Source organism: Priapulus caudatus, unplaced genomic scaffold, assembly GCF_000485595.1.
Source record: "Priapulus caudatus unplaced genomic scaffold, Priapulus_caudatus-5.0.1 Scaffold720, whole genome shotgun sequence".
Taxonomy (NCBI): domain Eukaryota; kingdom Metazoa; phylum Priapulida; class Priapulimorpha; order Priapulimorphida; family Priapulidae; genus Priapulus; species Priapulus caudatus.
The window spans coordinates 50,329-66,514 of NW_014577781.1; the positions used below are offsets into that span (position 1 = coordinate 50,329).

The window sequence follows — 16,186 nt, forward strand, 5'->3', positions numbered from 1 at the left end:
GTACCTTTAACGGGTTTGTAAGAGCTTAAACCGGTTTTAATGGCCGTCTAAAACTAGTTTTAAGGTATATAAACCTAGTTTTAAGCTCTTAAAAACCTAGTTTTAAGCCATTTAAACGGTGGGGTTATTATGACCTTAAGAACATGTTTTATAAGTTCTAAAACTTAGGAATTACGCCCTAAAAAGCTTATCGGGTTATATAGACCTTTAAATTCCGGCGTATTTAGACTTAAAAACCTAGTTTTAGACCTTAACCAGGTTTAACGAGCCTTAAATCCTGGTTTAAGGTCTAATACTCCGCGTTTTTTATGGGCTTAAACTAGGTTTTTTAAAGAGCTTAAAACTAGTTTAAGCTCTCGAATGCGGTTAAGCTTTTTTTACCAAAGAGCGTAAAATCGTAGTTTAAGGCTCTTAAAACCGGTTTTTAAGCCGTCTATAATACTAGGTTTAATCTCTCGCCTTCCTATCCCCACGTCCTTCTTATAATACCCGGATTAAGCTCTTAATACTAGTTTAGAGCGTAAAACTTGGTTTTAGACCTTAAACCCCCTTCCACCGGTTTTAAGAGCTTAAAACCGGTGTTTTAAGCTTAACTACGTTTATACCTTAAAACCAAGAGTTTTAAGAAGCTTAAAACCTGGTTTTAGACCTGTATAAAACCGGGGTTTTAAGAGCCTTAAAACTAGGTTTTACGTTCGTCGTAGGCATTAGCTCTGATTGAGCTATGTTTGGCTTATGCTAGTTTCTGCGCGGACCTGCATACGTTTCGCGCAGAAAAACGAACAAGTAGGGCGAAGGAAGCTGGGGAGAAGAGGCAGGGAGAAGCCTGGTGAGAAGGATGAATGGGGAGAAGGAGGGGGAGAAGTGGAGCTGGTGGAGGAGGTAGGGGGAGAAGGGAGAAGCTGTGTGGAGAAGGAGGATGTGAGATGATGAAGTGGGGACAATGGATGGAAGGGGAGAAGCGGATGAAGGTGGTGGAGAAGGAGCCGAAGGGGAGAAAGGAGAGGCTGGTTGGAGAAGGAGGATCGGCTCGTGTCCTTCTGCGAATCGGTCTCTCTTCCTCGCCTGGGCAGAAACTGGTGGAGAAGGAGGGGTGGAGATGGGAAGAAGCTTGGTGGAGATAGGGAGGGAAGTGCGGAGAAAAGCTGGATTGAGAAGTGGAGCAGGGAAAGGAGGAAGTTGGGGAGAAGGAGGAGGTGGTAGAAGCTGGTGGAGAATTGAGGAAGGGGAGGCAGATAGGGAGAAGGTGGTGCGAGGAGGATGGGAGGAAGCTTGGTGGAGAAGGAGGAGGGGTGAGAAGCTGGTGCCCACTCCTCCATTCCCTCTCCACCTAGCTCTCCCTGCTCCCCTTCCTCATTCCTCACGCCAGCTTCTCCCTCCTTGCCTTCCTTACTCCACCAGCTGCTCCCCTTCTCTCCCCTCCTCCTTCTCTTACAGTTCTCTCCCTCCTCCTAACTCCACCAGCTTTCTCCCTTTCTCCCTCCTCTTCTTCCACCAGCTTCTCCCTCCTCCTCCTCCTTCTCCCCTTGCTCGTTCCTCCGTCTTCACCAGTTCTCCCCCTCCTCCTTCTCACCTAGCTTCTCCCCCTCCTCTCCTTCTCCCCTTAGCTATTACCTTCTCCCCTCTCCTTCTCACAGCTTTCTCCCCCGTCCTCCTTTTCCCTTCTCCCCTTCCTCCTTCTCCACAGCTTCTCCTCCTTCCTCTTCTCCACCAGCTTTCTCCTTTCTTCCCCTTCCTCCTCTTCACTAGCTTTTCCCCCTCTCTCCTTCTCACACCAGTTTTCCTTTCGTCCCCCTCCTCCTTCTCACCAGCTTCTCCCTTCTCTCCCCTTCCTCCTTCTCACCAGCCTTCTCCCTTCTCCCTTCCTCCTTCTTCACGCATGCTTCTCCCTTCCTCCTTCTCCACCTAGCTTCTTCCCCTACTCATCCTCTCCACCAGCTTCTCCCTCCTCCTTTCTCACCAGCTTCTCCCTTCCTCCCCCTCCTGCCTCCACAGCTTTTCCCTTTCTCCCGCCTCCTCCTTCTGCCACCAGCTTCTCCCTTCCTCCTTCTCCACATCTTCTCCCTCCTCCTTCTCCTCCCTTCTCGCCTTCTTCCCCTTCCTCTTCTCCACAGCTTCTTCCCCCTCTTTCTCCGCCAATCCTTCGTCCCTTCGTCCCCTCCTCTTCTCCACAGCTTTTCTCAGTTTCTTCCCCCTCCTCCTTTCTCACCCAGCTTTCCCCCTCCTCCTTTCCACAGCCTTTTCCCTTCTCCCCTCCTCCTCACCAGTTCTCCCTTCCTCCTCCACCCCTTCTCCTTTCTCCCCTTCCTCTTTCTCCCCAGCGTTCTCCCTTCCTTCTCGCCACCTTTCCTTCTCCCTTCCTCTCTCCACAGTCTTCCCCTCCTCTTCTTTCGCCCTTCTCCTTCTTCCCTTCCTCTTTCTCACCAGCTTCTCCCCTCTCTCACAGCTTCTACCTTTCTCTTCCTCTTTCTCCACCAGGCCTTCTCTCCCCTCCTCCTTTCCACCTCAGTTCTTCCCCTCTTTCTTCTCCACCAGCTTCTTCCCCTTCCTCCTCACCAGCCTTCTCCCCCTCCTTTTCTCGCCACCTTCTCCCTTCTCCCCTCCTCTTCTCCACCAGACTCTAAATTTCTCCCCTCCTTTCCTTCTCCACCAGCTTCTCCACCCTCCTCCTTACTCGCACCACCTTTTCCCTTCTCCCCTTTCCTCTTCCACCAGTTTCTCCCTTTCCTCTCCACCCCCTTCTCCCTTCTCCCTTCCTCTTCTCCCAGTTTCCTCTTTCTCCGCACTTTCTCCCTTCTCCCCTTCCTTTCTTCTTCTACCAGCTTCTCCCCTCCTCCTTCTCCGCCACTTTCCCTTCTTCCCTTCCTCTTCTCCACCAGCTTCTCCCCCTCCTCTTCTCACCAGGCTTCTCCTTTCTTCCCCCTTTCGGTTCTTGCGTCCAGGGCAGCTTCTCCCTCCTCCTTCTCCACCTAGCTTTCCCCCTCCCTCCTTCTCCACAGGCTCTCACTTCCTCCTCCACAGCTTCTCGATCCCTTCTCCCCCTCCTTTCTCTGACAACTTCTCCCTTTCCCCCCCTCCTCCTCAGCAGCTCCCTTCTCCTCCTCCTTCTTAAAACTAGGTTTTATGCTTTTTGGTACAAAATGCTTTCCATATACTCTGACACCTGCTAACCCGAGGCACTGGTAATAGTATCTATCCGTTTACATATAACTACGGGCTAACCCAGGTTTAATCACCTGTGATCACCAGACCCTTGCTACTACACCGTGCATTATAATACCGCACAATTGCAAGGTGTGGCAGAGCGTTGGCAAAGCATTGGTAAAAAGTAGTCCCAGTCCATTCACTTATTTTAATTTCAGAATAACTATGGTGTGAATAAGTGAATCTATGAAAAACAGAAGAGTAAATATATTACTCAGGGGATTCCTCATGCTTCATTGTCTCTTTTTGAGACCTGTTGACCTCTCGTGCCCCCTTCTCGTTAAAACTACCAAATTAAACTATATTTTTGATGTTTTTCTATAAAAGCTACTTGGCTGAACATGCAAGTCGAAAGATGAAGATAACGTGTCCATTCGCCTCACTTCTGCATTCGTCCCCTCCGCCGCCACCGTTAAATAGTCAAATGTTTTAAAGGAATTACTTTTTTTTGCATTCGCATAGCAGTTTTACTATGGTGTGCAGGGAAACTTGAAAACCTTTGAATCGTCTGCCATGGATTGTTGTAAGAAGGCGTATCACTATACCTGCATTCATGCGTTGGTAATATGGTAATTGAGTCAGGGCGATGCCATTTGTCATGAACGTGATTTAATCCATTTTCTTGTAACTTAGTGTCTGCTAATACTAATTTGCATATCAAAAGTGAACACATTGAATTTGTTCGCAGTGACTGCCGTAGACGCGCCGGCGATATTGGTTAGCTTCCTAACCGTGGCTACGCTGTAACGTATACTGTACTCGTGGCATTAAAGATGATTCCCAGATGCTCTAAAATGATCAGCAGATCTCATTTAATCAACTTTTATATTATTTCAATGTGCTGAACAATTTCAGTCGTAGGATCTGACAGTGGGGTCATAAAGTTGTCTTGTTGCTCGTGCAAGCTGTGTCACAGGTGGTATGCAAGTAGGATCCCCTAAGTTGCAATTAAAATCATTACCAAGAGCAGCAGCTGTGGTGGTTGTAACTGTATCTTACTACGTAGATGTAGCTGATATCCCACGTATTTGTTGCTAACTGCTGTGCTGTATGTCTATTATGTTTGTGTGTGTGTGTGTTGTGTATGTGTGTGTGTGTGTGCGTGCGTGCGTGCGTGTATATATATATGTATGTGTGTGTATGTGCGTGTGTGTGTATGTGCGTGTGCGTGTATGTATGCACTACTACTGTATGTATGCGGTGCTGTCACGCTATGATTGCTAGCGGAGTAAAAGAATCGATGCTATATTTCGAAAAGCAGTGGTCCAGTGGTGCAGCTATGACAAGTGAGACGCTAAGCGAGCGATGCATTAGTGAAAACTGGTATGCATGAGCAGTGCTCAGAGTTAATAATAAAGCGCGTCACACCGCGTTCATTGTGTTGGAATGATCACTAAAGAATAAAAAAAAATCTTTCTATTCTTTTCATTAAAAAGAACCAAATAATGAAATTTTAAATAATGAATGGAAGTAACCAAGTGTAAGAGAACAACTAATGGATAAATTTCATGACCATGAATGATGTCACGTGGATTATTCAGGGCTGTTCACATATCCGATAGGTCATACGTACGTGATGCATAGAAAACCCCGTGCAGAGTTCTGTTACCCTAGTCACCTGCACAGTACGCACCGCAATGCTGTAGTTATCATTGTATCGTATGTTCGCATGCTGTCATCTACTGACGTGTATAAGGCACCAAATCTAATATTTAAACTCACCACTAGAACTAAGCTGTTGTAGATAGTGGTATATCTATGCCCGTATGTTAATGGGATGTGTTTACCGTGTACACTACCTGAGTTCCCCCCCCCCTCGTACTCAGGTATGACCGACGACTCACTCCCACCGACATAACCCTAACCCATAGCGTTAGCGCCCGTAAGTCTGAAGTGGGTGGACTGAAACTACAGAGGTTGATCACAGAGAAGTTCTGCCTGCCCTTTGAAGAGTTGTTTGTTTAGCTAGGTAATGTCTCCTGCTGCTGCGTTGAGGCCTGTGAATGGGTGACTTCCTGGTTGGAAGGCGCGTCGCCTGTAGTGTAACGCGGCAAGACGGCAACATGCAGCGCCGAGGTCGCGAGTTATTCTCACACGTCTTGACGGATGTTAGCGAAAGCAGGGGCGGACAGATCTCGTGCCTTTCATTTGCACTGACGCGGATCGTGCGTTGCCTACTCTCGCTATCATATCCAGCCGAGTTGGCAGCAAGAAGCGGTTTATGCATCTAAAGACGTATTGACCTTGATCGATAAGGTTCATTGACGTTAGTCATACTGGCTAGTCTGGCTACAGACAAGTAAACATTTGCCGTATGAATCATTGTTGTTAATTGAGTTCGGATTCTATGCGCATCATAGCTATGTAATTGTTATAGATCTTGATAATGAATTAGCATTTGGCACGCAGCCCACACGAGCCTTTTTCGGTGCGTTCGTTCTTAGTTTCTTTGACGCGTGTCGTAACATCGTGACAAAATAAATACAATTGTAGTGAAGAGGAATGTAACGTGCGCTGTATCGGCGTGATGCCGCCGTACATATTCTAGGCAGTCTAGATGCTGAGCAAATGATGGAAGCGTGTGGCACGCGCCGCAGTTCCTATAGTAACAACAAGAATGAGAAACCAGTGTCAACGTGCTGTATTTGCGGGTGGCTGACCAGTGCATTATTGATGCTACGGCCAGCCGTCCCTATTAACGTAATTTGTGATCTGTGAATAGCCCCACCACGGCCCCTACAGTGAGGCTGTCCAATAGCCCTTTCCTTAGCAGCCTCTACCAAGGCAGGGTCCTCCCCAGGGTGTACATAACAAGTAGACTGTGTTCTTGTAGCTCCTAGCCCATGCAGAGAGTGGTGGGCCAATGTACTGTCGGTGCAGCATACGCTATATTGACCATATTTCTCGGAGGATTTTTCCTAGGGTTTCGCTAGGGCGTCTACCTGCGCTTTAATATTTCATGATTCTGTTAGGCCACGGCAGACTAATAATTCTCTCGAATGTTGGTTTTGTCTCAGAGACGTGAACTGTATTACGTGTAATTACTCTCTGACATGCACATCAGTTATGCAATGATTCGTAACTTATTCGACTTTCACACTAGAAGGGATCGGGCCCTAACACTGATATTTGTGTTTCTTACAGATGCAACCTGACGTCGCCTATGCTCGCGTACGGTGAAGCAGCAGGCTAACCCTGCGGTGAATGTGAGAGATGGGCGATGATCGCTCGAACCTAGTGCTGCCACGGGGTGGCGTGGTGGCGCCACCGTGCGGCAACGTTAACCGCGCATTCGCGTGCGACGACGACGACAAGGATGACAGACTAGTTTCACCGACGAATGGTACACGTATCCTGATTGGTTCGCCGCAGCTCGGCGACAGCGGCAATGCTAATGGTTGCAGGAAGCAGGTGAGGAGTGCAATTGTACTGCGTGAATCCTCGAAAACCGATGCACGCCGTGGTGACGCAGCATCCGCGCACGCAGCATCCGCGCACGCGGCTGGCCGGAGTGCGGACGCGTCGGCCAGGAAACCCACCGGAGACATCAACGTCGTCATCATCCGCAAGCAGGAACGCGGCGATCGTGTCGATGATGCAACCGCGTCCGGCGCTAATGGCGTGGGCGTGTCACGCGGTGCGTTGTCGTCCGCTGCTCGCACTAATGCTGCCGCTCGCCCGTCCTGCCGGGACAACGGCACCCACTTACCTGCGGCGAGAGGAAGTGTCGCGTTATCCCACGGGAGCACTCAGGAGAGGTGTGGTTCCGGATCTTCGGCGGGACGGTGCGGCGGGGCGCGACCGAGCTCAGTGTCGGCGGAGGCTGCAACGGTCGTGGCCACCTTTGTCACGGCACCCGAGATCACGCTGAACGTAGGTGGCAGCACTGAGGTGACGACAGAGTTCGTCGGCGGTAACGGACCCTCGAACACGTGCGTAACGTCTAGTCAGGAGAGGAGAGAGAGGGCGCCGGTGGTCGCCGGTAGGAGCAGGTCAGAGCGGGGCGGCAAGCCCGGGCATGGCGTGCGGGCAGAGTGCAGAGTCGCACCCGAGCGCGAGTCGACCGCCAGTGAGACTCGCCGCGACACGGCAGAGCAAGCGCAGGCAGATGGCGCCACGTGTCGGGCGGCGGTCGACACCCGCATCTCCTTGTACAGCAGCACAGACACGCTTTCGACGACTTGCAGCAATGCAGCGCCGACCCCCGATGGTCCCCGCGACCCCGTCGCCACCGCCGCCACCGCCGCCGAAGAAGAGGGCGCCGCTGGAGCTAACGCCGACACCAGCACGGCGAATGGCGGAGGGGACGAGGCAGGTGACACGACAGCTGCGGGTGAGAACAGTGGGCAGGTGGCCTGGCAAAATCCGTACCAGACTCAGATAACGATAGAGAACCCACACGCTCTGTCTGCAAGCACGGGCATTGTGCTGCGTCCTCTATACAGCCCGACGGAGCTTCCTGACATCCTGCATGCACACATCAACACGGACCAGAACGGCTGGCGAGAAGGTACCACCAATGCTCTCATTACTGTTCATCCTAATGTTCGTCATTCTTCATCATTGTTCACCACTACTTATATATTAATGCCTGCTGTTGGGGGCACTATGAGAGCATAGTGCCCCAACAGCAGGCATTAATGTTTTTAGTGCATCACATGACTATGCAATCTACTTTTCATGCCTATATATACCTTCTTTATACTCCCTAATTTGCCGGTGCATTCGATGTAACAAAACGTTCGACACAAACACAACCGCCGTTCGAAATTACTCTTGCGTGTGGCGCCCAGACGCAGGAGATTCGTGACGTAAACACAATGCGTTATAATAACAATGCGTCGCGCAAGCGATAGTGCCCGCTCACTATCGCTTCATAGTGCCTGCTGCGTTATCCAATGAGATTGCAGCGATTTATCACGTCACGCACTAATTATCTTTAATTTCTCGTCGTCGCTATTGTTCACTATTGTTCACTATTGTTCACAATAGTTCACCACTACTTACCCATAATTCGTTACTGTAACTATTGCTCACTATTGCTCACAACTTATCCTTCATTCCTTATCGTCATTATTGTTCTTCATTGTTCATACTTGTTCACCAGATTCATCATCGCACTATACTGGGTTAACCAGCATAGTACTGCATTGTTTGATAGATGATCATGTTTTTAGTGTCATGGTTAGGGTGCATGGGGTGGAGAGCGACGTTGCAATGTCGAGTTATTCAGGATGGCTTCTCTTTGATCTGGGGAAAGGACCAAGGAGATACAGAGGTCTAGATGGATATAAGGGGGTAGCATTAAGAGCATACACTCTTGATTTAAGCAGATAAACATATAAATGGTTTGTTATCAAATATCTTGTTTATCAATTGGTCGCACGGATGATGTCGGTGCGTTTTCTACTGTGATTAGGCTCGTGTAATTTGAATAGGACGAGTAGCAGTAACTTAGTCGTAATACTGTCAATATTCTGCCGTCTGATGACCAGGAGAGCGCAGCACGGTGCCATGCTTGACGCAGCCCAGGTATGAGAGCAGACGAACGCGCACCGCCCCCCGGCTGAGGTGCTACGGAGCTGACACGGCCTTTGATGACATGGAGCCAAAAGGCTGTTGCGGCATGGCAATGAATCAAACTATAGGTAGGATTAAGAGCTAATAATACCTAATACATAATAGCTCTTGGTAGGATATCTATCAGTTCGTCTGTTACCATGCGCGTGATGGAGACTAGATACAATAATGTAACCCAACAGAGTAGGGTTACATTATTACCCTGCTAGGTTACAATACTGTATGTGCAGACGTAAGTAAGTTGTATTTAATACTGTCGGTAGTTTTAAAATTCACATTTGAAAGAATTTGTTTCGCAGGTCAAATGTGTATCTCTTGTGTACCGAAGGTGTATATGCTAAAGCATGTTATTATTTCCGGCAGGAATTCGGTGGTTTGTGGTCTTCGTTGGGATGGTCGGTCTGACCTGTGTTGTCATCGGCATCATTCTTGGTATTCTTGGTGGACTGAAGGTCGCTGGCTCGGACTTTGTCACGATCTCCCTGCTACTTATCGGTGAGTTGGTCCAACTAGGTAACGTATAGTCCCGGCCCCCCCCCCCACTCAGTGTTATTTAGAGTACGCATATGCTCGTTCCCTCCCTTTGAAAGCACCCCCCTATCTCAGGACTGCCAAAATTTCTGAACCCCCCTTTCGCGGGCTTTTTGCGGGCTTTTCCTGCCTTGGAGAACCCCTTAAATCCGGAACACTACGTATAGACTGGTACCCATTCGCCACCTTCACTCCGGTACGTATCCTTCGCTATACACTGATGTAGTGACGTTAGTGTAGCTTGCGTGTGGAACTGTCGACCGGGTACCAGTCTACACTACGTAGTGTAGAGTTCAGTGAGCGAGGGGAACTAGGCAGCAATATTTTTATTTTTCAAAATGAAATAATCCTGAATGAGCTCTCAAAACTAGCAGGAATTTCAGGAATTTGATCCCGGGATTTGATGATAGTTTCTATAAGTTATAAGTATAAGTTTTCTATGATATTCAAGATGAAAGAGAGAGAGAGAAAAAACACCCCCTTTTTAAAGAAAGCTCCGGGTGAAAAGTCAAATACACCCCCTTTTTTACAATTCTTGGACCGGATTTTGTTGCGCGAAAAATACCCCTTTACCGGAGATTTTGGGAACGCGCATGCGGTCCTTCCGACCTCGGAGTGGGGGGGGCCGGGCGTATAGTACATATACTATGCATCGATTAAAGTGATTATGTCACCGTAAATAGCTATAAAAAAAAATTCCCCACTTTTCCACAAAATATAAGTAATTCTGTTCACTTTTTATGGTTAAATTGCTGCATTATACTTTCTATTTTACTATATTGTTCGATGCAAACATACACTCGTGACCAATACATAGCCCATAGCAAGCAATTAATGTCAAAATCATAATATCATATCGTCCAGGTTTTTTGGATTTTTAACTAGTTGAGAAACTATCTTATCCGGTAAGAATCTGAGGATACATTTAGTCCCGCTAGTACTTACTTTTAATGTAAAAAACATGGCAACAAACATACAAATATACACCAGAAAATTCGTGACGTAGTCAATTTAACCCTATAGCTCTAGAACTATAGTCCAATTTGCTCTGCCACAGGCAGTGACAGAGCGAATTAAGGGCTATACTTCTACGATTAACCCCAGCGTTGCTCGCCATCTTTTGGCTCATCCACAGCGTATCGTGCACATAACTGCCATGTCTGCTCCCGGAAATGGTATAAGCACATAAACCTGTAATGGTTTTCGTGTGCGCTGATTACTGCTTGAAAGCGCAGCGGTCATTGTAGTGGGGTTGCTGACGAGGTCCCAGCTGGCACAGGTGTGGGCCTAGGCATGCAAGCGAGCCAGCTCTGCGGAAATAGAAACATGAATACGTATAAAATTTCTACCTCATATGCTGCATTCCGGTTTTCAGCACGAAAAAAATGCATGAGTGCCAATACGAGTATCAGCAGTTTGAAATAGTTGGAGCCGATTGTGCTACAGCCTGGATGGCGATATCATGCTGCAGGGACACACACATGCAAGCATGCACCCACGTACGCACGCAGACACACAGACACGTACACGCACGCATACACGCACACGAACACGCACACGCACATACTGCATGCGACATACTGGCCCAGGCGATTGTAGCCCATGATAGGATTATTCGATATATGGTATAATAACCATGTTTCTGGTAAACACCATAAATCGTTGTGGACAAGGGAGTCCTGAAAGGGGCGCGATGGTTTCACTGGTGTGTATTCTTACTGCCAGATTATGTTGAAAGTCTGCAGCAATAGGCATTGTAAGCTATGAACGCGATAAATACGATTGTTCAAACTTACCCCGTGGCTATGAAAAATTTAGATTTCAAACTTTCAACAAACTTTCGAGAGGCCGTGAAAGTGCCACCAGTAAAATTTATAGACGTACGATGTGCGTGTACGTGGCTGCATCCGGTTGTAGCTTTGTGTGTAACAAAGTAGCTTGTCAGAAATCTGCCCACATTGTCGAAGCGTAGGTGGCCCACTTTCAAAAGTCTCAATGTGTGCTCTCAGGGCCCTCTGTGTGCCCTCAAAGTAATAAAAGTGAACTTGAATAAATATTCAAATTAAAAATGTGTTACCAATCATATGAGTGCAACACATTTTTATCTTTAAATAGTAATTTCATTTTTATTACACACATGTATTTTGATATATTTCAAATATATGTATGACATATCTTTATTTTACACTTTATTAACATAAATATAACATAACTTTATTGGACTTGGATTTACAATAATCGTGTCTTTTTGGATTTATTTAAAAGATACATTTTACATTTCTTTATTAGACAATTATTTTAGCCTCTACAGTCAATAATCTGTCTTCATCATGTATCATAAAATCCATCCTTCAACGTAGTCCATCCATCTTCACATTATCATACGGTCCTGCCATGGCAACAGATCCTTCGCGACACGTTAAAGTAGCAGCCATTCCAGGCTAGCTCCTCTCTGCTTCTTTGCGCGCCACACGTCTGCTTTCACGGTTCGGTGAGCCGTCCCACATCGATTGACATCGTGCATATTTGCTGTTTCTTCTCCAGAGCCTGCACCATGTAATGTTTGCTCGTCTCATGTCAGCTGGGCATCTTGAAGGCACTGGGTAGCGTATTCTCATGAGGTTATGAGCAGACGCAAGTCTCGAATGATAGGCTCATCTGTCCTTGGAGTTTGGCTGGCATGTTTCTGAGATAGAAGCTTGCCATCCTCTGGCCAGATATGGTCCCCCGATGCCTTTTCGACCCACGCGTCTCCCTCTGGAGATCCGTAGTTGGTGATCATGCGTCTTCTCTGTGGTCTTGCCGGCGGTGCTGATATGCTTCATAAGGGTCTGTTCTCACAAAAGCATCCGGTGCTCCCAGAAAAAGCGGCAATGTTCCTGTCAATCGTTCGGCGTGGGATCTGGATCAGGAAAGCCATGGATCCATCTTCCTAGAACATCTTCAATTCGCCGATTCGTTGTAAATTTGAGTCGCTGACGTGACCGTATCCACCCACGTCTATCCACCACCAAACATTGTCGTTCGCTATTCCACCAAACCAAAGCACCACGGAAAAGGAAGCCCTTTATAGTATGATACAATGAGGCCAGAATTCTCGTGCATACCTGATGCCACATGTTTCCGTCGAGGCACCGCAGCATGGGCAGCATTTCGCATTTTTTTCCGAAATCTTCGCAATGGCATGCCATTCTACCTGCATGCGAGGACACGAAAGGACCCTCCCTTTGTGTTCTTCTACAAACCCCTGCAACCAGCCTCTGCGACCAAAGAGCGATAGTCCCGTGTTTGCGGGCCACCTCTGAAGTCAACTGAAGTGAGGGATATTATCACCCGATGCTAGATGCCTTATGGTGAAATTTGCAGCTTACACAGAAATAAGCCTATCCTCCATTCACTCAAGTTCAAGTGCTTCTCTTAATGCAGAGCAGATGACTCCTGGACGCTTCTGAATCTCAGGCCCCAAGTTCTGCAAGCCAGTCACTCGAACATCTCCGGACATCCTCAGAAGTTGAAGAAGGAATGCCGGACTAAGTCTCCATGGCGGAGCTCACCACCCTGAGGCAATCTATAGTGGATCCATAAGAAGAAGTCGTACACTATTCCTACCGAAAGCCCACAGACAAAGCACACGTCCAGCAAGATCATCATGTTGTACTAAGTTTCATCCCTCCTCGTCCTCCTGCAGCAAAACAGAATACTCGTCACAGCATCGGCATAGGGATACGTATTAAATATAGAAACAGAATTGGGGCGCGTTTGGTGAAATAGCCACACAAAAATGAGCGTGCTCTGGAAGGATGAGGGCTGGCAATCAAGTAAGTCTCGAGTTCCTCTACGAGAAACAAGCATGAGTCCGTGTGCCCGGTATGCATAGTGCACACTGAAACATGGTGGGCGGCCAGGGTAGCACCCCAATAAAACGTAATGAAAACGTTATTGACATCGGCTGAAGAACAGGGCGACAATTTTTCACGCACTGTACCGACCGCTTGCGATACGAACCATTAAGGTCTAAGCTAATGCTCGGATTCCCGTGGGTAGCTACGCCTTCCAACGTCTGGCTAATACGCCCGCACTGGCGCTGTATTCCGCACGCGCGGAAGCAACAAACGATTATTTTGAACATGTTCAAAGTTTGGCCACGCTCCCCACGCTCATGCTGACTGCACCGCGCACGATCACGATCGCAGTACGTCCATATACGTCCACACTGCGTTCTACACGTTTTCACCACGCTCTTAGAGCGTAGTACGCGCGTAGTGAGATCGGGGCCCTGGTGTGACTGGGGTATTACTGGATTTTCACGACTGTCACTTGCGTGCGCATGTGACAAAATGTCGCTTTACTGTATAAAACTGAGCTGATTACAAGTCCGTGTGGATGGACTCTATCAGCGCTTACACTTGCACACATGTCGATTCAACGCGACCCACAGAATCAGTCTCGTGTGAAACGTGAATGTAGTGATTATCTCTTATGAAGAAGTGCCATTCTCCTAAGAAGTGCCTAAAGAAGGCCTGCCTAAAGAAGTGCCATTCTCCAGATAAATATGTTTGACTGCAAAGATAATTCCAGTTAAATCACGTTGAATTTGTATATAGTTTGCTGCATACAGTTTACACATCAGTTCGTGAGCTGAATTGCTGCTGTCATCAAGGTGATTTTCAAAAAAATGTATAGTCAGTCTAGCTGCTGGGTAGACTTATTAATTCATGGGGATATCATATAAATAAATAAATGTATATATATATATATTCGTTACTATATATATATCAGGTAGAAAGGAGAATAGAATTTCGATTATAGTTTAATATTCGTGCTATACGCCATCGTTGATTGACAAAACCCTACAAGCAATCATCAGACGATAGTCGTTTACACATAACCATGTAACTATGTTGTAATGCCAAACACATAACCGCGTGTATGGCAGGCGAGATGGGACACAAATGGTGTTTAGTGTCTATCATTAAATCATTTAGTGTTTGTCAATAATTCCATGCCTATAATTGGCTGAGAAAAAATAAGTTGTATCTGATTGGTTGATTTAATGACTGTCACTAAATGGAATATATGATAGTCACTAAATAGAATATATGACAGATATTAATTCGAATTTGTGACTGTCACTAAATACTATTTGTGTTTATCATTAAATCATTTAGTGTTTGTCAATAATTCCATGCTTATGATTGGCTGAGAAAAAACAAGTTGTATCTGATTGGTTGGTGGTCACAACGAGCCCACGACGCATTTGTGCCACGACACGACAGAAAATTTGGGCAAATCAGGGGGTCGTCGCAAGACAGTCCTTCGAAATTTTGAGCATCGTGGCATCGACTTGTCGTCGTGAGGCAAAATTCACCTTTTACATGCACCTTTTTTGTTCCACGATTTTTTGTGGTTTCTATGTCTTCTGGTTGTCGTGAGTCTGTCCTACGACAGTCTTGCGACTGTCGTGCGATAATACGTCGTTATATAGTCGGGAGACGGACGCGCGAGCGATTGGTACCCGGGCTTTAATGACTGTCACTAAATGGAATATAGGATAGTCACTAAATAGCATATATGATAGACATGAATTCGAATTTGTGACTGTCACTAAATACCATTTGTGTCTGTCATTAAATCATTTAGTGTTTGTCAATAATTCCATGCTCATGATTGGCTGAAAAAAAACAAGTTGTATCTGATTGGTTGATTTAATGACTGTCACTAAATGGAATATATGATAGTCACTAAATAGAATAAATGACAGATATTAATTCGAATTTGTGACTGTCACTAAATACCATTTGTGTCCCACCTTGCCTGCCATACGCGTGCGCACCTTTAACGATTGTTGCGTGTTCGTGTGTGATTACTTGACACGACAGAGCGTTTTTATGTCGAGTGAGCGCCAGTGTGTCAGTGAATACCGTCCACAGAACGGTCACTCTCACATACGGCACATGAATTATGAGTTTCCTGTGTGTGTAGCTGACATCCGTTACATAGGAACAATGTACACTCACAGTCTTGCTGTCCATTAGTCAAGCGAACAGCAGAGCGTTGCGCTGTAATGCATTAGTTGGCCTAATTAGTGTCGAGAGAGTGAATTCCCGATTCCCTTACCGTTGTGTGGTCGTCTGGCGTCATGATTACCGTATGCATGCTATGGGATTCGGTATTATCAGAAGTAGATACTAGCAGGAGCGTATAATGACAAATACGTATTTGTCATTATACGTATTATATTCAAATGCCATTATACGTCAAATGCCCTTCAAATGCCATACGTCAAATGCCTTCAAATGCCCTTCAAACGTCATTATACGTCAAATGCGTATTTGTCATTATACGCTCCTGATACTAGGGAATTATTCTGGTATTATGTAGCTCTATATGTTCGTGTAAACGCATTGCTGATTACTGCTGGTCAAGACGGTTGCCTGTTGCCGCGAGCCGTGTCCGTACAGGCGTGTACGCACGATGTGCGTTTGGTTAGCCACGCCGCGGTTATAGGTGACCCGTGCCTGAAACAATCATGTGTGGTTCGTTTGTCGTTGAATAGCGTGTCAGCGCTCCATGATTCTGGGCCGTCATGCCTATGACCCATCGGAAACTACATCCTAATCCGTACGTGGTACGCCTAGTATAGATTATGATAGCAGGCAGTTATTACAATCCTCACATAGATGAGGATATCGTAGCTATACTAGGTTGTATAGGTTGTGTGTGTGTGTGTGTGTGTGTGTGTGTGTGTGTGTGTGTGTGTGTGTGTGTGTGTGTGTGTGTGTGAGTGTGAGTGTGAGTGTGAGTGTGAGTGTGAGTGTGAGTGTGAGTGTGAGTGTGAGTGTGAGTGTGAGTGTGAGTGTGAGTGTGAGTG

At 46.8% G+C, this 16,186-nt stretch overlaps 1 protein-coding gene across 1 annotated transcript in view; it reads left to right on the forward strand.

Moving 5' to 3' along the window:
- The window catches only part of LOC106813059, a 36,590-nt gene that overhangs the window by 5,896 nt on the left and 14,508 nt on the right, over nucleotides 1-16,186 (forward strand). Inside the window, exons 2-4 of the mRNA XM_014817103.1 lie at nucleotides 6,349-7,714; nucleotides 8,700-8,852; nucleotides 9,148-9,279. Of these exons, the coding sequence (XP_014672589.1) occupies nucleotides 6,418-7,714; nucleotides 8,700-8,852; nucleotides 9,148-9,279 (1,582 nt within the window). The 5' untranslated portion in view covers nucleotides 6,349-6,417. The remainder of the gene's footprint in view (nucleotides 1-6,348; nucleotides 7,715-8,699; nucleotides 8,853-9,147; nucleotides 9,280-16,186) is intronic.